The following is a 27,799-nucleotide window of genomic DNA, read 5'->3' as shown; positions in this document are numbered from 1 at the left end:
CTGGGCTTCTCTCTTAATTAATTTTCCTCAGTGGTAAACAATCTAAATCATCTTGTGGGCTGCCAGATGCATTTTGATATTAATTTTTATTTCATAAGTTTGATCTGGCAATATAATCAAAATATTATCGGAGTATATAGTTGTGTGTATCTGTCAGCCAGGGTTTTAGAGATAGCAAGGCAGTTTTTAAGAAGCTTAAACTCAAGAATTAGGAACTGCCTTACAGCAGAATGGTAACACTAGAAAATACTAGAAAATTAACTCAGAAAAACAAAAAACTAAGCAAAATAAAAATGGCATAAGTTCAATAACTATATAATTGTTTTACAACTATATAATGATGTTGGATACCTAATGCCAAATTTCATTGTGACACAAGAACTACAAGTTTCACCAAGTCCCTGGAAACGACACACAAGTACAAAGGGCAGGTAATAGCCTACAATGTGCTGTTTCAGTGAGGGGTCCTAACGCAAATCCTGCTGAATAACTGGATTAATTCCCAACTCGCTCCAGTAATGAGCAAACGGCGGGTTTGTAAAATTCCGCATTTATTGGCCGCGGTGCATGCTGGGGCTTGCAGTCCGGCGCAGTGACCACACCGAGGCGCTCGCGGAGCCAATGAACGGGCGGGACACTGGGGAGTGGCGGGCTCCGGGTCACGGCCCGGAGGAGCCTCCGCCGCCTCGGGCGGGCCCCGCGCCGTGTTCTCCGATCCTGTCCCGCCCCATCCCGTCCGTCCTGCCCCGTCCAGCTCTGGCTTGTCCTGTTCCGGATGGCCGCGATCTCTTGGGCACCCGCGGGACGAGCTCAGGTGAGGCAGCGGCGCCGTACCTCAGTCTGTACCTGGGCAGCCTCGGCCCCGGACGGTGTTTGCGTCCTCTGTGGGGATCTGTACAGCCCACTTCCTACAGCTCCCTTACAGAACTGAGTGCAGCCAGGTAGTGACAGCGCTGCTCCCAGGGAACCAGCGGCAGGACGAGAGGACAGTCTTAAGCTGTGCCTGGGGAGGCTCAGCTTGGAAATCGGAAAGAATTTCTTCACAGAAAGCGTGGTCAGACATTGGAAGGGGCTGCCCGTGGAGTTACCATCCCTGTGGAGTCACCATCCCTGGAGATGTGTAAGGAAAGACTGGATGTGGCACTCAGTGCTTTGGTCTGGTTAGCGACGTGGGGATCAGTCACAGGTTGCACTCGATCATGTCAGGTCATTCCTAAGGTCAGTGACTGTGATTCTTGGCAGGGCCACAGCCTTGTGCCCCGCAGGACGTGGTGACCTCACGGTGATGGACACAGAGCTGGAAAACGCTGGAAGAACTCCGGCCCATCACAGCAGGTTTCTGAAGGTGCGCGATGGAAACGCTCGTGGGAGGCTGTGGGGCCAGAGGCCGGGAAACAGCATGTGGGCAGAGAGCAGCCCTGGAGCCCAGAGCACGCTGCGCAGCACCTCCCACAGGCGGTTAAGCTCAGTCCTGAATAAAGTGGCACAACTAGAAAGCAAAATCATGCGTCAAAAAAAGCACCTGGAATTGCAGAACACTGACTCGGGCCTGAAGCCTTTGGCTGAGGAGTGCACCTCATCTGCCTCTGGGCATGAAGGTGGTGCCAGGGGCAAGAAGTACTGGAAGAATTACGGTACCAGTGGGAATGGGACCCGCAGGGATGCCTGTTCTGAGGAAGAAAGCATCCAAAGCCCTAAAAGGAATGCTATGGTTAAACAACAGCTTGATCTGGATAGTGATGAAGAGGAAATGAGAGAATTGATGAAGAACTCTTTGGGCTTTTCCAGTGGAAGTGGGAATCAGAAGGTTCTGGTAAGTGATGCTCAGTGGGGTAGAAAGCTAAATACAAATTTGCTGGACAATGTATTTTTGTTAATGCTTCTATATAATTGTTTTAATTGATCGCTTTTTATTTAGATAACACCAGCAACTAAATTTTAAATTTGCATTTTATGTTCTTGCTCATGATAGGATTCAAGTTCACACCTTAACATCTTAAAATAACTCTATCTTACCCACAATGATTTGTTCTCCATTTAACAATTTACACATAACAATGAAGTAACATAAATCTTTTTTTCATGTTCTTCAAAAAGAGCAAGACTCCAGTTCCATCAGGAAGGGCTCCTCTACCTTGTAAGGAAGTTTCACCAGCAGAGTTCCCTAAAGCATCTTCTTTTCACAACAAAGATTCAGAGAAAAGTGTGTTTGGTAGAGTTAATTCACCAGCACCTTCACCCGCCAGCAGAAACCTGTCAGGACATACCATGGGATCTCAATTACTGTCGTCTTCCATGAAAGACAACACTGTAAAGATTGCTCTGCCTAAAGCAGGCTACACCAAGCAAATCCAAGAATCCCTTGAAAGTGACAGAAGTCAAATAAAGTCATTAGATGAATTATTTTCTGAAGGGACTAATGCAGAGGATCCAACCAGCAGCAGCTTGAAATGTAAGTTTCCTAAAATACTGTCTCAGTAGACTCAGTATGAATTGTACTGATAGTGTCCTGATAAATTCTCTTAATAAACATGGGCAAATAGTCACTTTGAAAGGATTCACTGGTGAAATTTTACACAAAGCAAGGCCTGATCAAAGTAATTATCCTGATCTGTTTCTTTTTTCTAGTGCAATAGGTTTGTATTTTTCTTAGCTTTTGACTTAATGGGTTCATATTAATGACGCTGCCCTAGGTGACGTGTCAAAACAAATAGGTAATTTAGAGTAGTTTTCATGTATCAGTGGCACGATATACTAATAAGTCAGAGTGAGAACAGCTGGAAATGAGGGGCAGCAAAAATCTCATGAACTTCAGGAATATCAGCAGCTGAAAGGAGGAAATTTTAGGAGTTTCTATGAAGTTACAACCAGTAACTGATTGCTATTACTTTTTTGTGCTAAACTAGGAAGGTAGTACTATTTTTTCCCCCACTTTTCTCACTCATGGGAAAGTGTACTGTAATTTTAATGTAAATTCTCATGCATAGGTGTCATTCATTTGCAGGCTTCAGACGAAATGTCATGAGCCTTGATGATTTGGCACCAGATACTACCAGTAAGGCAGCAGAATTAAAGCAGAAAGTAAGTAGAAATTCCCAACTAGCACAAATTCCCAGATTGCCTTTGTTTGGTGGAGTGTGGAGGTTCTAAAAGAAATACTTTTACAGGGAAAAGACATCCAGTTTACTCAAGAATCAAACAAATATGTGAAAAAAGATACATTGCTGGTGGGAGAGGACCAGGCTGCTCTTAAAATGACCAGTGCAATAACTAGTGTGAGTGATTCTTCTGAAGAGGATGTTGAAAAATGTGTCTCTGAAGCAGAAATCTCTGAACATTTAAGTGGAGTTTCCTCAGATTTCCCTCCATACAAACAGGATTATCTTAATCAGAATGAGAGAACTCTTAATTCAGAGTATTCTGAAGACTTTGAAAAGTCTCTGTCTACAGCAGACGGGGAATCTGTAGAGGGACATGCTGAGAGCTGCACGTGTTCTGGAGCACAGCCATCTGCAGCTTCATCCCTACTGGTGGCCCGAGAGCAGCACAGCCGGGGGCGCCGAGTGACCCTCACAGAAACCGCGGTTCAGACAGCAGAGCCTCCGTTCACCTCCTGCTGGGCAAAGGGTGAGTTCAGCACTTACTGCTCTCATCAGGCTACTTTGACACTTTTACGTATGCTTAGTCAGCCTTGGTAGACTTCTTCACTTCAGTGCCAGCTTCCCCTTAATGGTGCTAAATAAAAAAATGTCTAAAGCCCAACACTTTAATCTGCTGTCTACGGAGAAGACTGGGATTGAATATCATAATAACAAATGTTTTTTGGTTAAAAATACCCCCCACAGGACCTGAGGCTGGATGAGCAAGTGTTAGCAGCAGAGCTCACAATAGCACAAGTACTACTCTCAAATGCAGTTCAGTATTCTGACATCTTTACTGTCATAAATAATAGCATTGTAGCATTACTAAAGTGATTGCTCATTCATAGTTTTTTTGCATTGTACTTCTCTCTTGGGAAAGCATTATGGCCCCACGACAGGATCAGATCCAAGCTTTGATATCCTCAGGGGTAACTCCCTGCCTACATCTCTTTACTTAAAGGAAAAAGTACTAAGAGCCACCATTCCTTGCCACACTCGAGGAGAAAGCAGAAACCTGAGTAGCCTTGAAAACAGCAGCATCGAGTACAGAAGTCTTTATTTTTACTCTGCCTAGGGCTAGGATTAGAAAAGGTGCTTTCTGCAATGGTGTTGTGAGGCTGAGAGTAAACTATGTTTTAACTATGTCATTTTTTTGGCTGACAGAAATCTGGTAGGCTGTACAGTGTGTATTAAGGCAGCTGCTATCCCAAGAAACTGCTGAAGAACCAAGCAGTAGCAATAAACCTTTCCCCTCTCCTCAGCCACTAATTCTGATGCTATCCTGTGCACAGCAGACCCCTCTGCAGTGCTCACCCTGCCTGCTGGAACCAGAAACTTCGATCCAGTGCCAACTGCCAGTCACATGATCAGTATGGATGCAGTAGAAGGTACCAAAACCACATTTCTTCTTCTGTTTTTTTACTCTGTTTTCTGCACCTAAGCCCAGCTTGGTTTGTTCAGCCTTTGCTGCTGGCTGTGCCTCACCCCAGTACATCCTTTCCCTTTCTGGCAGCCCTGACTGCATACAGCCCCTCGGTTCTTGTTTTACACGCCATGTGCAAGCAGCACGTGATGCTGACCCAGCAGTTTGTCGAGAACGTTCACCGCCTTCACACGTCCCTTGTGGAGTCATTAGAGCATGAGAAGTTCCACTACCATACCCTGGAAGAGGCTAAGGAGGTATTTATGACAAACCAGAGACTGAGCATATATTCCTTTCCAAGTGCTTATGGTAGTTGCAGAAAACCCAGTTTCTTTGCATATGATTAATTAATAAGTTTAAAAGAAAAAAAAGACTGAAGTCCTGCTGGAGGCCATAGTTTTTAAAGGTTAAGGTTTCTGCTGTAGCATTTAGCTGTCCTCAAATGAGCAGGGATCATTCAGATGCTTCAAGGGTCACTTTCTGTTGGTAGTACAGAAATGTGCAGGTATCGTGACATGAAGATTAGTTGCTTTCTACTATTTAATAAATAATAATCTACATAATAAAGACATTTATTCGTTTATTAACTTTTTTTTTTTTTCGCAGTACATCAAGAATCACAAATCCCCACCTCTAACAATTGAGCAAGCGCTTGAAGAAATTCGGAGAGCCCAGGAGAAATAACTGCTTGGACAGTTACTGAGCTTTAAGTGACATTTATATTTACAGCTCAAAGGCTGAAACAAGAAACTTTTCCAAGCTGCACAGAAAAAAGGTTCTAAACCATATTGGAAGGATTAGTACAAACTGCTATATTAGTATAAATTAGTTAGTACAAGTTCCTAATTATTACATATAATTTACTTTTCTATAGCTGAATGTTTTACTTATGTACACAATACAGGGATACGCAGGAACCTCCAGCCAGACTATGTCAGCAAAAGAGACGTCAAAGTAACACTTCTGTCTAATGCGACCATGATAAGTCATCACAGTGCACGTATTTATTCAGTGAATTGTGACATCTGTGATCGCATCTATGATTGTGGTAGAAGTGAAAGTCTGTACTACAGCCCCTGAGAAATATGACCACAGCAGGAAATTACCATATCCTCACCTTAGTGCCATTCTCCAAGCAGCGTTTCTATGTAATCAGCCTTGTCAGATTACAACAAACCCAAACACACGCTTGAGTGTGTTAATATTAAGATAAATTCAAAACAAGGAAGGCTTTTAGTCAAGGTACAGGAATCCACTTACTCTGAAATCTCAGCTGCCTTTTTATTTAAAAAAAAACTGTTTATTGGAAGGCAAAACAACAACATTCACAAGTTGGTAACATACAGGTGTTGTATGCTGATTCACAGACAGGTACAGTTCCACAACTACAGTAGATCTAGAGCAAACTGATACTTCACCATATTAACTGAATGGTTTTAAGAGGGTTTTTAGTCTACAACCGACCAACTGGAAAAGGGAACCACCATGCAGACCTGGGGAGTGGAACTGCAGTGTAAGGGCCTAACAGCTCTAGCTGGTGGTCTCTGGAAACAGTTACAAAAAGTTTGTTTCTCTTTTCATTTAGATTACAGCAAGGTTACAAGAACATCTCCTTGATAGAAACGTGTAGAGCAGAGAAAATGGATTATCTTCTATTGAACTAATTAGCTTTTATTAAAGGGTATGTACAAAAATATAAAAAAGCTCGAAGACTGTGTTCCATTACAAAGCATCACCCATCCCCTCAGAGTGCTGGAAAAGCTACCAGAGAACTGACCCTTGTGTCCTGCCCGAAGAGGCGGCTGCACCAGCTGCTGGGCGGGGCCTGAAGGTGGGTGGAAGGTTCTAAAAGCTTGCACAGTGCTCAGAGGTCACCTGCACTGGAACTAGATGCTTCATTCCCCATTTAGACATTAGGATACACTGCTCAGCATCAGTCTGACTTGATCCCAAGGCAGCACCCCTCCACTTCAAATAGAATTAACCTTTTGAGAGAAATAAACATACATTATGGAACTAGAGAACATAAAACCACGTCAGATAATGTCTGTAGTCCACAGGAATGAATGAGGCACAGTCGTGCACCAGGAACAGCCTGAATGGGGTTTAATTCTACTATAAAATGGAGATCTAATAAGAAGGTTTTGCAAGATAAATGTAAATATTTAAACTTGCTAGACATGTCATAGTAACAACTGGCCTTTTTAAAGCACTAATTGACAAGTGTTGAAGTACATGTCGTAGCTTTCCATTTTTCACCATAGTTTTAAGAGTAATTTATTTGTCACTTCCTCCAGATTTTATTTTGGATTTCTACAAGTTTAACGTTTTACAGAAGATGCAAGACATCTTTCTTCAGAGAGTCTTATTCGAGTGGTGGAGGGTCTTGTGTTTCACGCTTCACTGAAACAATAGGGAAAAGAGTTCTTACACATTCTGCAGTCTGAAATGTTTCGTGGAAAAAGGGTTCTGTTAATAAGGAATCTTTCCTTATGGGATTTACTTGAACCCACTTGACTGCACAGATCTAGAGGCAGAAGTGACATTTCATTGAGCATGCCAGCTTTTTCCTTTTAGCTGTTGGCAGATGCCAATGTTCATTGTATCACAGACTCTGCAAAAATCCAGCATTCGGGTAATTGTCTTCACCTCTTATAAACGTTTCCACTTTTTCTGAACCCTTCCTGCACTACAGGGAATTTATTATCAGTTCTGGCTTTGGCAGAACGTGGTACTAATGGTAGGAAACTCTGAATAGGGCAAGGGTAAACAGTAAGTGTGGTCTAACTCGATTCCAACCACAAGGACCTCCCTGCTGCAGCAGCTGTGCCTTGTGTGGCACAGCTCCCCCTCCACTTTGCGAAAGATGCAGGTGCTCAATATTGCAGCCAGAAAGTGGTTTACGCAGAACACACTCATTAATTAACATTTCAGAAATTAAAACACAATGCAATGCCTGAAAAGGAATACCTGCTGGGTTAATCAGAGTACATGTCCACTTACCTGTTGTTTTACTGTATCAGTTACACTAGAAAAAATTAAGAGTTACTGATATTTTGATTTGTGTTTACAAAAATCGCTCTTAAGAGGTTTCTAAATTGCTGAGAAACATTCACTTACATTCATCCCTGGCCTTCATGCGTGCGATAAATGAGTAACTTTTGTTTCTTCTGTAGTTTTCATAAGGGTCGTCCAACGCAACTCCTACTCCTTTGTACTGATCCCATTTGTCTCGGATATCACCTCCTTTAATTGGATCCTGAATTCCTTGTTCCTTGGCTCCTAATCCACCAGATCCACTCCACCCTGCAGCAAGGACACAACATTGCAGTCCTTTCACTCTTATTACTAGAATCATGAAACAACCAAAGACAGCATCAGTTTGATAAAGCAGAATGGGGATAACCTGAAACAACACATGAGCTGTCCCATTTATTTCACAAGAATTAACACGCAGAAATTCCAGGAGCTGACACCGGCAGTGTCCCTAAGAACTGTTAGGAGGATAAGACAAAAGGCAGCGCGAGCCCAATCTGTGTGGTCAGCCTTGCTGACCTGCACTGCAGGGAGATGAAATACCTCAGGTAGCGTCACTTCTATCTGATGCCAAACTCACATCCCTCTCTTCTTTATATTTCCCAGAAAGGCAATTATCACTGTTCCATAAATTTATATCTCTGAATATTCTTATGCTGACCATGGAATGCCAAGGAACAATTTCTTATGAACATGCATTAATGAATTTTATCTAAGACTTTGGTGTCTAATTTTCTTTCCTGGCTTCTGTAAGATTCTAGAATAGCATCTTACCCATTTTCACTAGCATTTGATGGCCTTTATTTTCTTCTCCAAGTCTCGATTCTGGTATAGGAGGCCCAGAACTGGAGCCCAAACCAGCAGAAGAACTAAGAAAATAAGAACAAATTAGGAACCAGTGATACTACTCTGACACAGAACACAGTCGGTTCTATTCTGTTAAGCATTAACATCCAACACAATTCCATCCACTCTACTAAGCTATTCTTTATTAAAGCCACTAGATTATGCAGTTATTGAGGTGCCAGAAATACATCACCTGCTTCTCAGCACAAGGGAAATCAAACACTTGATTGCCTTTGCATTCTGAGTGCAATGGAGCACTCAGAGAATTACTCCTGCTCCCAAGGAAGGCGTACACAGACTTCACAGTTGCATGCAGTTTAGTTAAAATAAAAAACCACCACAACAGAGGAATATTCTCTCTACAAGCACATGTAGCAGATAAATTGTTTCCAAATCTGCTCTCCATCATCTTTTCTGCTCTTTGTTGAAATGCTTATTATCCCCCGGTAACGTGGCAGTGTCTCTGCAGGCGCTCTGTTCAAACAGCCCAGGTAAAAGAAGATAGGTCCAAACCAAAGCTTACGGAGGAGTGGGGCTGCGAGAGCGGGAACGGCGCCGCCTTCCTGGGGAGTACGATTTGGACCGAGACCGTGACCGAGACCGTGATCGGCTGTGAGAGGAGCGGGACCTGCTCCGGCTTCTGAAAGGGAGAGTGCACGAGTTATCAGAGCAGTTCCTTGGATCAGCCTTGAGGGTTGGCTTTTTCCCAGTCCCCAGTCCCCAAGGTTCAGCCCCTATGTGCCCTACCTGGACTGTGAGCGAGAATAGGATCGTGATCGAGAGCAAGAGCGAGAGCGTGATCTCGAGTAGGAGCCAGATGATTTTGAAGATCGTGAATGAGACCGGGAAGATGAACGACCTCGGCTTTTAGACCGACTGCGAGACCGAGAAGGCCCACTGCACAGATGAGCAGAGAAACTCCAGTGAGATTCCATGGAGAAGCACCAGAAACACAAATCTACTCCTGATCAAATTCAAATTACACACAAGCACTACTTCTGCAGTGAAAGTGAAAGCTTAAGTGTGAAAAACTGTTTCAGAGAATCACAAAGTGGTCTGGATTGGAAGAGACCTTGAAGATCATCCAGTTCCAACCCCTGCCATTGGGCAGGGACACCTTCCTCAAGACCAGGTTGCTCCAAGCCCTGTTCAACCTGGCCTTGGGCACTTCCAGGGATGGGGCAGCCACAGCTCCTCTGGGCAACTTGTGCCAGTTCCATTTTCTGCAGATTAGAAACTCTAGCACACTGAAACTCAAATTTTCATCAGCGTGTTGCTGAACAGACTTTCCCTCTGCATTTAGCCAAAGCACCATCCAGATGAACAGAACATAGCAGAAGGTGGCACACAGGAACTCTCACCTATTTCTCTTCTCTTGACCTTTCCTCCGTCTTGCTCTCATTTTAGCTCTGAAGAATTCATACAGTCCATTCTGCTCCCATCCTTCACTGCAACAAATCAACCACACAGAACCCACACGTGTGTATTCCACTTCAGTGGCGTCCTTAAGGATTTTCACCAGATTTTGTACAGAACAAAGGGTCTGGGCAAAACTCTTGCAACTCTCAGTATAAGACTGAAGAGCAAGTACAGTTGCAATACAAGTGCTTTAGGAGAACCAAGACACAGACAAAAGAGAGGGAGGCACTTTGTGGTTTGAGACACCTTCTTAGGGCAGTTTCCGTACCATTTTATTGGCTACACCTACTATTACCTGTTTCTAGGCCTGTCATGAGATGGTGGACTATAAAATGCCTCAACCGCAGCCAGGAGTCTCTCACTGGGGGGCATTGGAGGTGGAAGACGTATATCTTTAGGATCTAAAGGTTTATACTCATGATCTTCAAGCTGCCGGAAACAAAACAAATTACATTTGTGTCATGTGTCATGGGGTGGCTACCTGGAGAGTTAAATACAGATTTAGCTGTGTAGAGACCTCAAATTTCAATACTGGATAAAAAATGATCTGGAAATAAGGATTCTGCAGATGACTCAATGCTTCCTCGTGCTATCACTATTGTGAGTTCTCTGAGAAAAGGCTGTACTGTACAGGTTGCAGTTTTAAGTGGGTCACCAGGTGGATAAAATGTAGATCTCATATACCTTTTTGCTAACGTGTCTGGATGGAAGCCTGGCACGAACTGGTGTATAAGAATAACACAAAGAGGTGGAAGAGGCTTATTTGTTCATCTCAAACAGAGAGTACATATATGTAAATACCCCTGAAGGTGCTGATACAGGAATGTTTCCTGTTTTCTACCCTTCTTTGTATGTCTAATATTGATATTGTAAAATATCGTCATGAGAATTCTGATTGTGAAGAGTGTTCCCATCAGACTTAGGAGGTCTCCCTGGCCATCTGGAAATCACTAGGGATTTCCATTTCCTACAAATAGGGGTCAGACTTTCAACTATAAATTAGTCTTTCTGTGAGTTCAACCAGCTTCCTCTAGCACACAACACATGAAAATCATCACCATTTTCACTACCTAGTCCCCCCAACTACTCCTGCTCTTATACCCTACACAACTAGTTGTGGAATGGAAGGATTTGAAATTATACACATCCATGTTGAACTGTCCCTAATAATAACAACACATTTTGCATCTCTTAATCCCACCAGTCAGTCCCATAGCAAGCACTTACTTTGACAAGTGGAGCCATCAGTCCGGCAGGAAGATCAAAGTAGGGAACATTTGGCACCAGACTGGGATCATCATGGTTCATGTGAGGGGGCCCTTGGCGCCGCATGTGAGGGGGCTGCCCGTTAAACCCATGGGGGGGAGGCCCAAAATCAGGGTGCTGTGGCCCTCCCCAGGGAGGATGCTCGCTGATTCCAGGATGAGGCAATCTGTGACCAGGATGATGATGAGGAGGTCCAATTTCTGCAGGGTGGGAGGGTTAAAATGTTTTATTTAGCTATCAAGAAAGTAAGGCAATCAGAGATGTACTTCAGTTACTGCATTTATCCTAAAACTCAATCTCGGCAGATCCAGCAAAGCACAACTGAAGGATCAGAGGCTGGCTACAGGTCCCCACTCACAAATACCCTGCAGTGCATATGCCTCCCACAGCAACCACTCTCTGGACAACAGGATAGTTCACCCCAAGCCACTGCTTCCTTTGGGACATACTGTGGTCAAAAGGACCACAAGAAAGACACACTCAAGAACAAAATGTTTCAGATGTAGCAGGGCAACTACTGGTGGAATTTATTTCTGAAGCTAAGTACACAATTATGGCTCAGCTTGGACCTGTAATCAGTTCTGTCTCTCAGCCAAATCAAGATATATAAAGAAATATATATGGCAGCAATTTATTTGCATCAGTGGATGACAAGAAAATACTTTTGAAAAAGAGATTTGAAGAAGATGAAGAGATGATAATTCTGTTATTAAAATAGGAAAGTGTGTGACACTCATCCAACCACTGATGGACAAATGCCATGAACACCAGGAGACCCTCCTGAACTCACTGCACTCTACGGAAAAAATGCAAGACTGAAAATCAAGATCATTTGCAACAGGATTAAGTTTTTCCAGGAAAAGCCATTACAGCCACTTCCCAATCTTGAGCTGGTACTCATTGTCATCAGAACTCAATCAGAGTCCATATTGTCATTGCTCCACTGCTTTTCTAATTTTAACCATCTGGTTTAGCTGATCCCTTCTTCCAACAACTTTGCATGAAACAACAGATATTTTAAACCACCACTAAAATCCAAAACCAAGCATCTTATTCTGAGCTTAAACCTAAACTCGCTTGGACAAGAGGGAGTTCTCCCTTTCCACCTACTCACTACCACAATTGTTAAAAACAGGCAAATAAAACCCAAGGATAAAAAAAAGGGACAATCTCTACTACAGAAGTTAAACTCAATTCTAAATATATAAACTCAAATCCATTGGTTTTCGACCATTTTTGGACTTGGAAAATTGAGAAACTTTTAGAGTTAATGTAGCAACAGAAAACATAATATATCTTCTACGTGACCTGTCACACAGAACCAGGGTGATCATTGGTCTGTACACTGACAAGGCCCATTCCAGAGGAACGATAACTCCCACAGGTGAAATGGAAACTGCTTCCAAGCAGACCTAGAGCAGACTTCCCCACAGCCGCAGGCCAGGCAAGCAGCACTGGTTACACTCCCTCACATTGCCATGTTTCAACAAGAGAACAGACTCAATGAGGAAGAACTGCAGGTAGGGATCATTTCACCATACACTACCAAGCCACACAACAATAAAGGCATAAAGCTAGAGAGCTTGGTAGTCAAAATAAATAGAAAACGAATGAGTGTATGCATAGGAACAAATCCTTTCAGCCTTCCTCTTAACTTCCTCCATCTACACAGGCCACAGCTCTCATCAGCCCTCACCTATGGGCTGATGTGCAGGTGATTAACTTTATTTTTGAACTTAATTACTTAATTAATTTTCACTTTTGAACTTTACTTTTAAAGCGAAGTAGCTGCAAAAGAGGTGCCTGTAGAGATGCTGACTTGAATTTGAACTACAATTTCTTATCCATTAGGGAAGACTCAAAAAGCAAGGAAGCATACAACTCTGCATGTGTTTCCTACCAAGTTCTTAGCTGTAGTTTCCCAAACTAAACATTTCTTAGGAAAATCACAACAGTCCACCAGGGATAAACTGTCACCCCAAACCACTAAATAATTTTGTAATGGCAATCAGCATTACAACGTAAGAAAACCTGGCCTGGTACACACTTTACCTTGAGGAAAATCCCCCTGGGGGTAATCAAAACGATGAGGATAAGGAGGCCTTTCAAAGGGATGGCGAGGTGGAAAATCATCCTGCATGAAGCGAGGTGGAAAGCGGTTGAAATTATGCGGATGTGGGGGCTGGTTGAATTGGGGATGTTGCTGATGTGGAGGAAATGGGCCTCTGAAGTGAGGTGGCCGCTGCATTCGAAATGGAGGTTCCCTCTGACCCCCACCCCATGGAGGCTGCTCATGCTGGTTGTTCCATGGTGCTTCAAACTGGTTGTTCCAAGAAGGATCAGGCTGGTTGTTCCAAGGTGTCTCTCGCTGACTGTTCCAGCCTTGATCTCTCTGTTCGTTCCACATTCCTTCATGGTTGTTATTCCAGGGAGGACAATGAGGTGGTCCCTGGAGGTGAAGTACAGAAGTCTGGTCATTAGGTTACAAGAATAAAGAACACAATAACATACCTCCTTATGGAAATACAGCCCCTAGGCAACATGCACAAGTGAAAGAACATTTAAAATACGAGTCTGAATGACTGCAACTTCAGAAAAAAGATGGGAAAAGACCAAACTGTTACTTAACCAAACAGCTCTTGTTCATAGGAACAATGTGATGGTTAACAAACTGAAATATAATTAACATTTTGCCTTTAACTACACTCAGAATGACAAAGCTTGGCATTGAAATCTGGATTTCTAACTTCCACAGCTTTTCACTGCACTTCCACAACCCAACCTCCACAACCAAGACAGCTATTCTGAACCTCTGCATCTGTTTTCACAACTATTTCTTACCTGTTGCTGACCCCATGGTGCAACAGGGTGAGGTTGGTCAAACCAGGGTGGTTTATTTGGGGGAATCTGGTCATGAGATCCAGGCCCACGTGGTCCACCTGAGGCAGGATCCTGCACTCCAGACCCAGTTGTATCATACTCTGTAGAACCAGCTAGAGGCAGCTGAGATTTACCATCATCTGGAACAATTTAGAGACTATTGTCAGCATCAAAGTCATATGCAGTTAAATAAAACATCAGCACACCAGGCACCAGATGGACTTTTTTTGCAGAAATCTAATTACTGGGAGACAGGATTTCTGATCCATCTCTTTGGTTCTGTTTATGCTCAAGCATCAGTCTGCACCTGCTGCAAGGCTCTGAAGTGATTTAAGCTTTTGCCTCAACCAAACTAGCAGTGCATTTTGTCTCATTATTAAAAATGGAGAAAAAAAAAAAAGTCCTAACATTGTCACCCACTGATTTTTGCACAGGTCCCAGGTCAGCTCAGTACCTGCTTGTGTGACCGGAACAGATGGTGGAGCTGAGGCTGGGGCTGCTGTGGGGGCTTGAGGCGGGGGTGTTGATTTCACCTCGTTCTCTAGTGGGGGTATTTGGATCTGTTGCTGCTGCTGCTGCTGTGTTAAACTGCTCACAAACTCCTCATGTTGAGTTTTCAGGTTCTGGATCTGCTGTTGGAAAGCCACTTGCACAGGCTGCACAACCGTTGCATATTCAGTGATCAAATTTGCCTGATAAAAGAAATGAAGGAGAACAAGTGAACGCTGCATCTATAGACCTGCCCAATCTTGCTTGTTCAGAATTCCCTGTATTGCCCTTCACCCTCTCTCTCAAAAAACGCATAAGGATGCAGGATAATGCTAGCAGCACCCACTATGAAGCTTTGTGGAAATTTCCAAAATATTCTCTGCAGCCTGGAACCCACCATCTTTAGTACTGTCTTTCCAATCAGCTCAAATTGACAGCATTATTAATAATAAAATGGAAAAGTTCCTGCCACAACAACTTTTATATTCGATATATCCAGTTTAAAGCCATGCTTGCTTGTTTCCTTTTGACCAAACACTCCCTGCTAATACAAGACATTGTCAAATATGTACAAATATGCACAGGACTGTATGAGTATCCTGTATCCAGGACCATATCAGCAGCTGGATTATTGAACGTTTGAAATAACAAGGTTATATTTTACATTATTTTTTGTAATTCCTTGTAAGCAACTTCAAGGGAGGGGAGGGGGAACAGAAATTAACATTATCCTTTAAAAAGGAAAATAATTTTAAAAATATTTGCATAAATAAAGAAACCTCGTATTTTTGTGCCTAACCTGGTACTGGCCAAGTCCAAGAGCTGGGCTTTGTAATTGCTGAATAATGGACTCATCAAAGTACCCGTTTTTCTCCCATAGCTGAAGAAGCTGCATGAATAAGAGTGAAAGTGATTTTAGAAATTATGAACAATCAAAGAAAAACTGGACCACAACATTTTTGTGCCTTCAATTTTTCATAAGACCTAGGATTTTGGTATTTATTTTTGACCCACTAAAGATTCAGATGTGTTCATCATTTTGATAACTCTTAAATAAAGCCCAGGTACTTCTCAGTTATATTTTAAATGTGAATTAGAGCACCTCCTGTAATACACTTTATGAAGACAATCAGACCAGAAAAATATCTCAGTGATGATCTTGCACCTGCCTATTTGTGAATTTGCATAGCACCAACCTAAGCAAAAGTCGCAGTTAAACCAAAACCAGATACTCACTCTGGCAATTTTCTGTTGCTTATCTTCTTCCACTGCTAGAAAACTGGTACAATAAATAGGCACAACCACCTTCTGTAAAGCAGCCAGAAGATCTCGTGCTTGCTTCCTCTGGCTTCAAGAAAAAAATGGGAAGAGTTATCTTTTTTACTATAACACTAAGCGCACTGGAGTATTCAATTAATCTCAACTTCTGCTATACTAAAAGTAGTGGAATCACGAAATAGAGTTCTCTCCCTAACGACTTTAGTATAAAATCTTGTTTGGAGGAAAAATACACCAAGCAGGTAAAATGGTTTTACCTAAATTTGATTACTAAAGCACTAGATCAAAGCTGTGGATATCTGAGGACGGCTGCTAAAAATAACTACTATGTTAAAAACATGAAGTGACTTGTCAAACCGCTGCCAACCAACACTGTATCTAGGAGTGAAACTTCATCAAATTAAAACAGCAAACTGAAACCCATAACAGAATTCTTACCAGTGATGCAAAACATCATTGATTAAGTAGATGAGGTGCAGCCGCAGCTCAAAGTGAGCTCCTTCTGCTGTGATCCGGTTCCGCAGATGTCCAGCCATCAACTCACAGTGTGCAGGAGACTTGGCATTACTAAACATCCAGTTCTTGCCAGCCTTAGAAACGCAAATTTAAAATATTTTAAGTCAGTCTAACGTGTTCCCACAATATGGGCTTCCTATAGCTCTGAAATAACTGCAAGAAGGGAAGTTTTCAGGTAACAGCTCTCATCTTACCTGCCACACAACACAGATATAAAGCTGTCGTTAAATGTACAGAGAATCTCAAAATTCAAACAAACCCACAGCACCACCAAATCCCTGTGCAGATTCAGACCACTTACTGAGATCGCATCTTTCGTGCAAGTGTCAATTATTGGCTGCAACAAGTTGTCAAATTCATTCATATCTAACTGGGTTTCCTCCAAAACCTTTTGCATTTGTTGCTCGATTGCAAGTGCTACTGCTGATGTGACTTGCTCCTGGTGAAAAAGACAAAAAAAAAAAAAAAGCAGAAGCAAAAAAAAAAAAAGAAAAATAATTACATTATAACCAAAACCAACATTATTTTAAAGAATGAAGCTCCTGTATCCTTATTCTCTCTGACATAAGTAGCTATCTCAAGGACAAAATCTTTTACAACCACTGTGACGTCATGAAAATGTTTAAATTCTTTAATTCTGAAAAGACTCTTCACATTTTTCAGGTAAAGTCCAATTTACTTCTAAAATCTATCATATGATAAAAAATAATTGCAAGAAGGTCTTAAATGTAAGGAACATAACCAAGTCACAAGGAGCTCTTCAGTTTGGTTTTCAGCAGTCTTAACAGCTACACATCTGCAAAAATCAGCTAGTTGATAGCACACAGTTCCCTTCCACCTGTAATCACATCTAAGTCGGAATACTACTAACTGGTAGATCTTGCAGTTCCCACCAATCTGCAGCATTTAGCCAAGGTTAAGGTAGTCACAATTTATTCCACTCTAAAACTAACAAGGATTTTCAAAGATTAAATAAAAGGTTTTAATCACAGATCAATCATACCAGCACAACCTACACATCAGATACATCCATTCTAAGGTATCGTTGGCATTTGCTACACAACAAAAAAGAGGAAAGCAACATCCCTTCTTCTCACCTCCATCACCACTCAGCAACAAACCATCATCTCCCCCTCCACTCCTAATTCCTATAGCCACTGACAGGCCAGGATACACCAGGTGAGTGCTCGTCTTAAACCAACCTGTCTCATAGCGAGGAGATGCTGCTCCTGCTGCTGCAGGTTCCACTGACTCTGCTGGATGAGTTCCTCCACAGATGGGGTGCCCTGAGGGGCTGGGATGGGCGCAGCAGGTGGGAGCGATGGCTGTGGCAGGGGCTGGATCTGCGCAGAAGCCTCGATGTCTTGGCTTTGCTTGCACAACACTATCAGACAGAGTAAATTTTGAAAGTAAACCTCCCAGAGAAACCTGCTACCGCCAGCCCACGGGTGCAAATGGTACTGGTTCCAAATAGACCATCGCTCTGAGGGGGTCAGAGGGGTCTCCAGAGCTGCTTGGACAACGCTCTCAGACATTTGGTGGGATTCTTGGGGTGTCCTGCGCAGGGCCAGGAGTTGGACTCGATGATCCTGATGGGTTCCTTCCAACTCTACTCTATGATTCTACGGTTAACGCAAAATCACGGGTGGATGGTACAAAAGAGGAGAGTCAGCTACTCCCCGTGCATTTCCAGAGGGACAACTCCAGGACAAGCCGAGTTGCGGCTCTCCAGGTGCTGAGCTCCGTCTCATCACGCTGCCCGTCCCTGCGGCTCCCCCTGCCCGCCTCCAAACCCACAACCGGGGCCGTGAGGAGCCATGTGCAGCGCTCGGCCTGGAACCTAGCGCAGGAAGAGGCCGCAAACCGCTCCCGGCGGAGCAGGGCGAGACCCGGACACACAAAAGTGTCTCCGCCGGCCGAGCCCGACACCCCGCGGCCCGGGAGAGGGAGGGAGCCCCGAGCCGGCCCTGCCCGAGCCGCAGGCCGCACTCACGCTGCTGCTGCTCCAGGGCCAGCTTGTACTTGTAGTAGCCGTAGAAGTCGCCCCCAAAAAGGAAGGAGAATTTGGGGTTCTCCTTCTGCTTCTCCATCGTCATCTTCTCAAACTCGGGCCCGTTCCGCGCCACAAACTGCGCCAACTTGTCGATGACATTCCGCAGCTCCTGGTCTGTAGGAAGGCAGCGCCGTCAGCCCCCGCTCTTCCCGCTCCCTTCCCGCTCCCCCCGAGCCCCCGATCGCCCCTCACCCTCGGGCGGCAGCGGCATCTCCATGGCCGCGAGTCCCCGGGCCGCTGGGCCGCGCCGCACGGACGGAGGAGCTGCGACACCCGCGCGGCCGCGCTTTACGGCCCCGTCGCTATGGAGACAGCGCGCGGCGCCGGTCACGCGGGGCCGCTCTCCACACGTGCCCCACGACCGCCACGCCCGGTGCGGCCTGAGGGGCGGGAGTAACAGCAGTGACGGGCCGGGGCACCGGAGAGAAACCGCGGCTCCTCTGCTGGAGTTGGAGTAACAGCGCAGGCAGAACGTTACACTAGAGGTAACTGACCTGCCTCAGGTCCAATGCTTGCATTATTAATTATTTTAAAAGGTAACAGAACCAGGGTTGAACAACACCCCGACTTTTAGTATAGGTAATTTTTTTTTTTTTTTTTTTTTTTTTTTTTTTTTTTTTTTGTGCTCCGTTGGAACATTAAGTTTTGTTCTCAAAAGGTTTCCAGTTCTATTAAAGTCAGTGAAATAAACCTGGAGCTTTATATAAAGGATATGGTCTCAGGGTTCTCAGGTGGACACCTAAAATTGATGGGAGAATGTTTTGCAGTACTCACTCTCAAAAAGAGATAATATTTCACAAGTGAGATGTGAAGATATTCCTTGTGTCTCAACAGGTCCACAGATTAAAAGTATTACAGGATTTTTTCAGAGACTGATAAAGGGTTAAGAAGACTTCAATACTGACCTTCTAGTTTGATTGTATGTGCTTGATAACCTGTTCTCTTTGTGCTCAGTGCTGAGAGTTACCTATGGGGTGGTCAGGAATTTTTGTAAGTAAATACTTTTGTCAGATACACAGATAAAAGCATCTCATATGCTTTTCATTCATAGATATCTTATAATTTAGTTATTGGTCTGAAAAGCCAAGACAAAATTAACAGTTAATCTCACTTAGCATCGGTTCACCTTGGAGGACAATCCAGACCACTTAAACTACACACAAACTGTGGGTGTGATGCAAAAATAGGAATGTGGATGTGTGGGATGGGCAGGAGACTCCCGGTATGGGCAGGATGATTTACCAAATTGTGAGTATTGGTCTAACACCGATACTCAACTGTGACGGACAAAAGACTCTCTAACAATTTAAAGTTAGAAACGGTATGTTTATTCAGCGCTGGGCAGCAGCATGAGGTAATCAATTTCCCCAAAGCCTCTGCAGACAGCAGAAGTTCTCCTTGCTGGGGATGTCTTTGGTAGCTGCCTGTAAAGAGCTGTACCAAAATTTGTCCATAGAAGCTTAACTGCTTCCCTATTTTAAGGGATTTTTCAGATTTCTGAGAAGCCAAGCCCATCTCAGGAAGTTGCAGCATGGTTAAAGTGATCTCCTTCAGCTGAGCTGCAGTCATGTACATGTGCAGCTCCTCCAGAGCCTGCAGCTGGTGAGACTTCCTGGGATAGACCTGGCTTTGGTCCTTCCCCCCAGTCTGCAGCTCTTCCAGGACACTTTTGGTGATGGCTTTGAAATACTTGGACAAGACGTGTCTGTGATCCCTTGTGATGCTCTGCAGGACAGGGGCACCTGTTTTCAGCAGCTGGAGCACCCCAGAATTGAGGTGAGCTGACAGGAGCTTCACAGTGACAGGGTTCAGACCAGGCTGAGGAATAGAGCACATCTCCAACGCCAGGAACCAGCTCTCCAGTGCAGGATGTCTGAAAATCAAGGTGAGTGCATCCTCCAGGGTCTGTAACAAACAGAGGTAACAGCATGACTGAATGGATAATCACAGTGCAGGGTAAAAAATAAACTCATTCGTCTGCCTATTTTCCGCAGTTTGTCAGTTACAATTATTGAACATGAAACTGTCTACTAGCTGGCCAGAGGAGAAAAAAATATTAATGAATGACAAGCACATAAATATCATTCTCCCAACATTTATGCTGTGGGATTTATGCTGTTATACTGAACACTCTGGACGTGTCTAAGCTCGTCTGCAGAGAAAAACTGAGTATTCTGGGGTTCATCAACACACTCTAATCTCCACAAATTCACAGAACAGATGAAAGGAGAAAAAATTCCCTCCTCAGGTACATAATTTTCAATAAGGCTTTACACAGGGCTGAGGAGATGCATTTTTTCCTGAAAAGGTGATCTGATTTGAGACTTCTCCTGACCGTGTTCCAGCTCAGGGGTGGGACTGTGGGTGATGCAGCTGGCTCACATCTCCAGACAGTAGTTTAGCAACCTCACGCTCTGCATTCCTAAGTTCCCCTCCAAGAGCTTGACAACACCTCTCTGATCAGCAAAACTATTCCCTAGAGAATCAGCCAAACCCAAGTTTACTAACAGGTACCTCTGTATGCAGGGATTTGGTACCTTGTCATTTGAAGACACTTCTGTCATCAGAGGCTCCTCATCCATGAAGAGATCCCATCAGCCTGATGCTCCTCCTGCTTCTGCTGCTGCTCCAGCTTTATTTCATTGTCCCGGCACAACAAGATGCTCAGCAGGTCCACACAGAGATCAACAAGCTGAGGACCCAAAGTTTTACCAAGCTATGAAAACAAAGACATGTTGGAAGTGAAGAAAAGAGGAGGATGGGAGCAGACAGGTAATTATACAGCAGGAATAGGAGTTAACTAAGAACTACTTAGATTACAACCTCTTCTGGGGGAAGGAACCACCCCCCTATGTAGAAACCTGATTCTAAGAGAAGTCTCAGGTTGCCAAATAAATAGTGATAGAATTTCATTTATACATATATATATTCATTTATACATTATATATATGACATTTGGAGGTACACAGGCCAGTGAATTTTACTCTGTGCAAAGGCTTCCTGGGGAGACCCGGGAGCTGGATTAAAATCTCGAGATTATTTGCACTCACACCGATCAGCAAGGTAACCCATGCAAAGTAAATCCAAAGCAAATCCTCAATAATAAGAACTGGCATTTGTTTACAAATTACATGCAGTTTTGTACAGTGCTGTGCAGCCTCAGAGACAAGCACAGAAAAAAGAGCTACAGAACTGGAACCTAAGTTTGAACAGCTAAGTCATTTGTACCTTCTACATGAAAATAAATCAAACATAACCACAATATTATTACAATATTGCTCTTACCCTGCTGAAGTTCTCCACTGTGGATTTCAGGTATAACAGCACATGCTTTACTCCCAACAAAAGCTGGTCAGGTGGGAGCCAGGAAGCCAATTTTGTCTGAACACCACCTTCCAGTAGGGTATTGCTTCCTCTCTCATAGGCTCTCTTTAGCAAAGTGGTAAATGCAGAATCCAGGGGCACAGCAGGTTCTTTGCTCACCTCCTTGTGATTTTTAAACTGTTTAAAGTGAAAAAAAAATCGTAAGAGAAAAATAGTGATGAATATGAAACAAAAACCTCCTCAGCTCCCCATGTTTTGAGATGAGCTCTGAGCTGAACTCAGGTGGAGTGTAGTAGTGTTCACTGCTGGCCTTGGAGAAAAACTCACCAAACCCAGCCCAGGGGGCCTGTGATCCCCAACCCAGCCAGGGGCAACTGCAGGCACTCTGAACTGACACATATAATCTGCACAAGGAAAAAAAAAGGATGCAAAGTAGCCACCTACTCATTAGAACTGATTACCTCTTTTAGATACAGAAAGCCATCCACCCAAGTTTTCTTCTTTTGGCACACTCTGTCACAAATTAGAACTGTGTTTGACAATGATCAAATGAGTGTTGATGCCTTTTTTTTTTCTTTTTTTCCTCTGAAATCTCACCTAGGTGCTTTATCTTTATTAAAAAGGAAAGGGCTATTTGTTCTAATTGTACTAGAAATAAATCAGGTGGTTGAAGAAATAAGTCAGGTGTTGCACACCTTGTCTGGCTGTGGTGTCTCCCTTCAGCTCTAGGAATCACGCTTATCAAGGTGTCCTGTTTGCAACACAAGCAGAAAAAGGTACCAAAATTCATCTTGGAACTCATATTTATAGAAAGTGGCTAGATTATTCTTTTTAAAGAATCAAAAGATAAAATAACCCAATATATTTTTTTTTCTGTAACTTTTTCTCCCTGCACACAATATAGCTGCACCTCAGAGCAGCTCCACATTGCTTTCTCTGTACAGAACTGATGACACTTAGATTGTCTTCTCTAGCAGCTCCTATGACAATTAAAGCTGAATTTGTTTCTTGGCCTACACAAAAACAAAACAAACAAAAAAAAAACAACCAAAAGAAACAACAACACACCAAACAAACAAAACAACAACAAAACAAACAAACACAAGCAACACAAAAATCCCCAAGCATCCTAAAAAGCCCCAAAAAATCCCAAAAATATTCCCCAAAATCCCCCCCAAAACCCAAAAATAATTCCCCTAAAGAATCCCCAAAAATTACCAAAAATATCCATCCAAAAAACACCCAAAACCATGTGGAAGCGGCGGCCAAATGTAAGGAAAAACAAAAAAAAAAACCAAAAAACAAACCCAAAAATACCCAAGAAAAAATTCCTAAAAAATCGCCAAAAATTAAAAATAAAAAAAATCCCAAAGAAAATCCCCCCAAAAATTCCCAAAAAATCCCAAATAATCCTGCAAAAAAATCTAATAAACCCCAGAAAATCATCCCAAAAATTACCAAAAACCCCCAAAACATTCCCAAAAACATTCCCCAAAACATTCCAAAAAATTTCCCCCAAAAAATCCCCAAAAACCCCCCAAAAAATTCCAAACACCCACCCAAAATCCCCAAAACCACGAAAAAATATCCCCAAAAATAACCAAAAACAAAAAAAAAATTCCCCCAAAAATTGCCAAAAATATCCTCAAAAAAACCACCAAAAATCACCTGGAGCTGGCGGCCAAAGGTAAGAAAAAAACCCCAAAAAAAACCCCAAAAATTACCCCCAAAATTCGCCAAAAAATTGCCAAAAATTAAAAAAAAAAAATCCTCAAAGAAATCCCTACAAAAATTCCCCAAAAATCCACAAAAAATTCCCCCAAAAAAAAGAAAAAAAAATCCCCAAAAAAATCCAAAAATCCCCAAAAAATTCCCAAAAAAATCCCAAACATTACCAAAAACCCCCAAAAATTCGCCAAAATTACCAAAAATCTTCTCAGAAAACCCCCCAAAAATCATCTGGAGCTGGTGGCTAAAGGTAAGAAAAAAAACCCCAAAAAACCCCCAAAAATTCCCCAAAAATATCCCCAAAAATTGCAAAACTCAAAAAAAAAAAAAAAAAAAAAAAAAAAAAAAAAAAAAAAAAAAGCAAGCCGCCTTTGTCACACAATAGAACGTTAAGTGCAACACAAACATCCCGGCTGAACCTTCACTCTGCCTTTCAATGCTGCTGTCCGGCACAGAGGAGCTGCGGCTGCTGCTGGATCCCTGCAAGTGTCCAAATCCAGGTGGGACACCGGGGCTCGGAGCACCCGGGGCTGCTGAAAGGTGTCCCTGTTCATGGCAGGAGGGGAACTGGGCAAGCTTTTAAGGAGCCTTCCCACCCAAACCATTCTGGGATTCCGTGATTCTGTGAGCAGACCCAGGCAGAAGGGCTAAATTTCCATTTTAGTGCAAAAATGTCGCTGCAAGGGCACGAAGAGGGATTTCAACTACTGTCAAAGCGGCACGACCACATCAGAAATTACTTACAGGTGTAAAGAATTCTCTGCCTACGCTGGAAAAGAATTCCCTGTCAGCGTCGGAGCGGCGGGTTCGGGAGGCGCCGGGGCCGGTTCCCCTCAGCGCGGGGAAATCCCCGCACCGCCCTCCCGCGCACGGCCGGCGGCACGGGAGCCCCGGCAGCAGCCCGGAGCAGCAGCGGCAGCGCCGCGCGGCCCCAGCGCCCGCCCCGATGCCGCCGGGTGCCCGAGCCCCACACTCCGCCCGCCGAGGGAGCGGCGGCACCGCCGGCACCCGAACCGGAAGCGCTGTCACGTTAGCGCCCGCACGTCAGCGGCCCGGGCTCCGCCCACGGCCCCGCACGTCATCGGGTCGGCCCCCCCCGCATCACAGCCGCGGGCCCGCCCCCCGCGTCACAGCGACGGCCACGCCCCCGCGTCAAAGTGACTGCCACGCCCCCCGCGTCACTGCCGCGGCCCCGACCCTCCCGTCACAGCCAAGGCCCCGCCCCCCGCGTCACAGTGACGGCCACGGCCCCGCAGTCACAGCCGCGGATCCGCCCCTCGCTTCACAGTCAAGGCCCCGCCCCTCGCAGCGATGGCCATGTTAATGCCTGCCGATCGATTGCTCGGCGATCGATTAGTGATGCCTGCCGATCGATTGCTCGGCGATCCATTACAGATGTCTACCGATCGCTTGCTCGGCGATCGACTCCTGATGCCTGCCGATCGATTGCTCGGCTATCGATTAGTGATGCCTGCCGATCGATTGCTCGACGATCGACTAGTGATGCCTGCCGATCGATTGCTCGGCTGTCGATTAGTGATGCCTGCCGATCGATTGCTCGGCGATCGACTCGTGATGCCTGCCGATCGATCTCTCTCGGCTCGATTGCTCAGGCCCAGAGCAATGCACCCTAAACTGAACCCCGCCCCTTAGGCTTTGTAACTGCCTGTGGTGTCGCGTGGCCCCGTCCCCCGTTTTTAAAGGGGTTTTGGGATGTTTTGGGGGGGTTTAAGGTTGCTTTAGGGTATTTTGATGGGATTTTTTAAAGTTTTTATTGGACTTTTAATTTTTTTTTTTAATTTTGGGTTTTTTTTAGGGGGTTCTGGGGGTTTAGCCCAGCGCTGACCCTGTCCCTCTTCTTTCCATCCCCTGGGACGCTCCCCCGGCCCCGCCCCTGCCCCGCCCCAGCCCTGGCTGCGCACCCGCCGCTAACGCCGCCTTGTGGGCACAGCGCGGTACTGCAGCCGCTGCCGAGCAGCTCCCCTCTCCCCATCTCACCCAATTGCCGCTGCCAAAAGCCAGCCTGAGGATCAGCTCCCTATCCCCTCAATCTCTGCAAGGAATCGGATTTCTCAATCCGGCAGGGCAGCAATGCTGTTCTCCTCGCCGGAGATCCGGATTGCAGCGGCGTCCCCGCCGGCGCTGCCCGGATGGAGCGGGGAGCGGGGGGTGTGTGTGAATAGAGGGGAGGGTGACGCCGAGTTCGGGCTGCGAGAGCGGCCGCGGCTGCGAGCGTGGGAAGGGCGGCAGTGCTGCCGCCTTGTGGGCACAGCGCGGTACTGCAGCCGCTGCCGAGCACTGCCAGAGCATTGCTGCCCTGCCGGATTGAGAAATCCGATTCCTTGCAGAGATTGAGGGGATAGGGAGCTGATCCTCAGGCTGGCTTTTGGCAGCGGCAATTGGGTGAGATGGGGACAGGGGATATTCCCCCGGATCCGTTAAAGCCAGCTCTGCTGGGTTTGGGTATCTCTCTCCAAAAACTGATCCCGCTGAAGGGGGCTTGAGGAAGCAGCGGGATGCCCTGGGGGCTGTGCTGGAACCCCCAGCCCCGGTGAGGAATGCTGGGCAGTGCCGGCTCCGAGGGGACCCGGAGCCGGGAACAGCCCCGGTTCGGCCCCGGCAGAGGGCAGGACGGGGCGCCGGGGAGGGAGCGGGCGGGGCCGGGCGGGGATTGAGGGGCGGGGCCGGAGGGGATTGAGGGGCGGGGCCGGGCCCGACTCAGGTGCGCGGGGCCCCAGTGCGGCTGCGCGGGCCGGGGCCTATTTCTATGCGGCCGATCCGCTCCCGGCCCGCTCCATTCGGGAGCACTCGTGGTGGGATGCGGCGGGATCCTCGTCGGAGCGCTGTGCCAGGGACAGCTCCCGGTTTCTGCGCGAATCCTGGGGCGCTCAGGTAGGACCAGGGTCGGGTCTAGGTTTTGGCGGTATTGGTTGGGGGTTCCAGGCGGTGCCGCCTCTCCCCGGGCAGGCAGGGTGCGGGTAGCGGGGCCGGGATCGGGAGCGCCGCAGGCAGCAGCAGTAGCCGCCCCGGACGGGCGCTGGGGCTGAGCCCGGCGCTGCCGCTCCCATTCCGTTCCGGCGGCCGCGGCACTCTGGACACGGTCCCGCTGTGGCCGCGGGGAGCCGGGGCTCTGCCGGTAACCGCGCCCGGAAGAACGGCGGCGGGATCTCCCCGTGTAGACGCTGCGTCGCGGCTGGAGCCGGCCGGGGCGCGGGGAGCGCCGTGCCAGCCCTGGGAGCCCCAAATCCCGGCGCTCCCGGTGCCCCCGTCCCGCAGAGGCCCCGCAGCCCTGAGCGCGGAGCAGCGCCCGGCTCCCCGTTCCCGTGCGCGCACAGCCCCGGGGCTGCTGCCCGCGCACCCCTGCGGAACGAGCGGGGCTGGGGCGCGGGACGAGCCGCTCGGCGGGGCCGGGCACGGTTCCGCTCGGGCTGCTTCTCCATCACCTGCTAGGTGCGACGCTCCCCCTCTCCCTTGCTTTGCAACTCCAAGAAGCTCTGCAATGGCAAAGCCTCTTTTATTAAAATTCGGCTGCGGCTTTTCCTCTTTACTTCCAGGTCACAGGATATACTGGGATTGAGAGGGTTCCTAAAATCCGACTCTCGAGGACACGGCCCGTGGGAGAATTGAACTCACAACCTTGGCACTACCTGGACTGTGCTCCGACTGACTGAGCCCTCTGCATCACAGGTATGAAACTCCCAAGGATGGGAATCCTTGGCTCCAGCAAGCTGCACAGAGGTCTCAGTGCTTCCCACTCACTGCCAGCAATGCTCCTTTTATTACATAGGCTTCACTTGCACATCCACATATTAATCTACTGTGTTTATCAGGTTTAACTGCACAGACACATCCTTGTCTTGGAGTTAGAAATAATCTTCAATTTACATTTTAGACTAGTAAAAATGGACTAGAAAGAGAGTACCAAGGATTAAAATGACTTCTATGGGTTTGCTTCTTGAGCCAATATTGGAACTGGTAATAACATCAATTTCTCCTGATTCCTGGTCTAGCATTATTAACAGGCTCAACTTTATTTTAAAGGGAAGTTGTTGGCAAGGAGACCAGCACCAAGTCTAAAAAGTGTGTGTCTCACCTGAATGCGAATTTGCAGTCAGCCTTTTGGTTTTGTATCACCATCATATAGCACCATAGAGATTTTTCAGGGTTTAGTGTAAACAAATCATAATTGTGATAACTGGAGAATGACAATCTCTTGCCTGTGTCTTAGGGAGCAAACTGAACTGAGCACAGGTGCGCAAAGGCTCCAGCCTGCATCACAGGTACAGGTTCATCCTGACTAATGAAATAAAAATCATCCTGACTAGTGGGAGCGTGGCCGCAGTCCCACATGGCAGGGTCCCGGCACGGAGTGGCTTCCACCATCTTGAGAAGGGCAACATG

The 27,799-nt window shown here is 45.8% G+C and overlaps 3 protein-coding genes and 1 long non-coding RNA gene across 6 annotated transcripts; 2 read left to right on the top strand and 2 right to left on the bottom strand.

Annotated features, from left to right (window-relative positions):
* The first annotated feature begins 564 nt into the window (after positions 1–564).
* C28H19orf44 (chromosome 28 C19orf44 homolog) lies at positions 565–5,721 on the top strand. The gene is given in 10 exon segments (XM_056512983.1): positions 565–734; positions 736–814; positions 1,243–1,265; positions 1,267–1,813; positions 2,098–2,452; positions 3,005–3,081; positions 3,168–3,627; positions 4,433–4,528; positions 4,654–4,820; positions 5,170–5,721. Coding segments are annotated over 10 exon segments (2,049 nt in total). The 5' UTR covers positions 565–567; the 3' UTR covers positions 5,248–5,721.
* CHERP (calcium homeostasis endoplasmic reticulum protein) lies at positions 5,127–18,772 on the bottom strand. Of its 2 annotated transcripts, none has more exons than XM_056512982.1 (18): positions 18,539–18,772; positions 18,287–18,460; positions 17,496–17,677; positions 16,595–16,732; positions 16,216–16,367; positions 15,736–15,847; positions 15,299–15,388; positions 14,465–14,702; positions 13,972–14,150; positions 13,183–13,579; positions 11,092–11,330; positions 10,160–10,293; positions 9,807–9,893; positions 9,193–9,342; positions 8,969–9,085; positions 8,374–8,468; positions 7,684–7,869; positions 5,127–6,548 (listed from the first exon to the last, which is right to left on the bottom strand). In XM_056512982.1, exons 1-18 carry the CDS (start codon positions 18,561–18,563, stop codon positions 6,544–6,546), a joined length of 2,700 nt encoding a protein of 899 aa, XP_056368957.1. In that variant the 5' UTR covers positions 18,564–18,772; the 3' UTR covers positions 5,127–6,543. The 2 variants fall into 2 exon arrangements, with proteins under 2 accessions (XP_056368957.1, XP_056368955.1); XM_056512980.1 differs by having other exon boundaries at positions 5,831–6,966; positions 18,539–18,712.
* Positions 18,773–19,606: 834 nt separating this feature from the next.
* LOC130264635 (nucleolar pre-ribosomal-associated protein 1-like) lies at positions 19,607–20,973 on the bottom strand. Its single transcript, XM_056512984.1, has 2 exons — positions 20,884–20,973; positions 19,607–20,251 (listed from the first exon to the last, which is right to left on the bottom strand). The coding sequence occupies exons 1-2, from the start codon at positions 20,926–20,928 to the stop codon at positions 19,607–19,609; spliced, it is 690 nt and encodes a 229-aa protein (XP_056368959.1). The 5' UTR covers positions 20,929–20,973.
* On the top strand, positions 20,147–22,320 carry LOC130264636 (uncharacterized). 2 transcript variants are annotated; one of them, XR_008842497.1, is made up of 3 exons: positions 20,147–20,231; positions 20,873–21,118; positions 22,272–22,320. It is a non-coding gene; the product is annotated as an uncharacterized LOC130264636 (long non-coding RNA). The 2 variants fall into 2 exon arrangements; XR_008842496.1 differs by lacking the exon at positions 22,272–22,320 and having other exon boundaries at positions 20,873–21,630.
* Positions 22,321–27,799: the final 5,479 nt, after the last annotated feature.

The sequence above is a fragment of the Oenanthe melanoleuca genome, chromosome 28 (assembly GCF_029582105.1).
Source record: "Oenanthe melanoleuca isolate GR-GAL-2019-014 chromosome 28, OMel1.0, whole genome shotgun sequence".
Classification (NCBI taxonomy): domain Eukaryota; kingdom Metazoa; phylum Chordata; class Aves; order Passeriformes; family Muscicapidae; genus Oenanthe; species Oenanthe melanoleuca.
The sequence above is the reverse complement of the archived record's forward strand: the minus strand, read 5'-3'. Positions and strand labels throughout refer to the sequence as shown.

Coding starts and splice junctions, on each gene's coding strand:
- CHERP (XM_056512980.1), bottom strand. CDS start 18,563: ATGGAGATGCCGCTGCCGCCCGAGG. Junction 11,331..13,182: donor CCAGGGGGATTTTCCTCAAG/GTAAAGTGTGTA, acceptor CCCACCCTGCAG/AAATTGGACCTCCTCATCAT. Junction 9,343..9,806: donor GGTCAAGAGAAGAGAAATAG/GTGAGAGTTCCT, acceptor TCATCTGTGCAG/TGGGCCTTCTCGGTCTCGCA.
- LOC130264635 (XM_056512984.1), bottom strand. CDS start 20,928: ATGGATGAGGAGCCTCTGATGACAGAAGTGTCTTCAAATGACAAG. Junction 20,252..20,883: donor AAGTGTCTTCAAATGACAAG/GTACCAAATCCC, acceptor TGTTTGTTACAG/ACCCTGGAGGATGCACTCAC.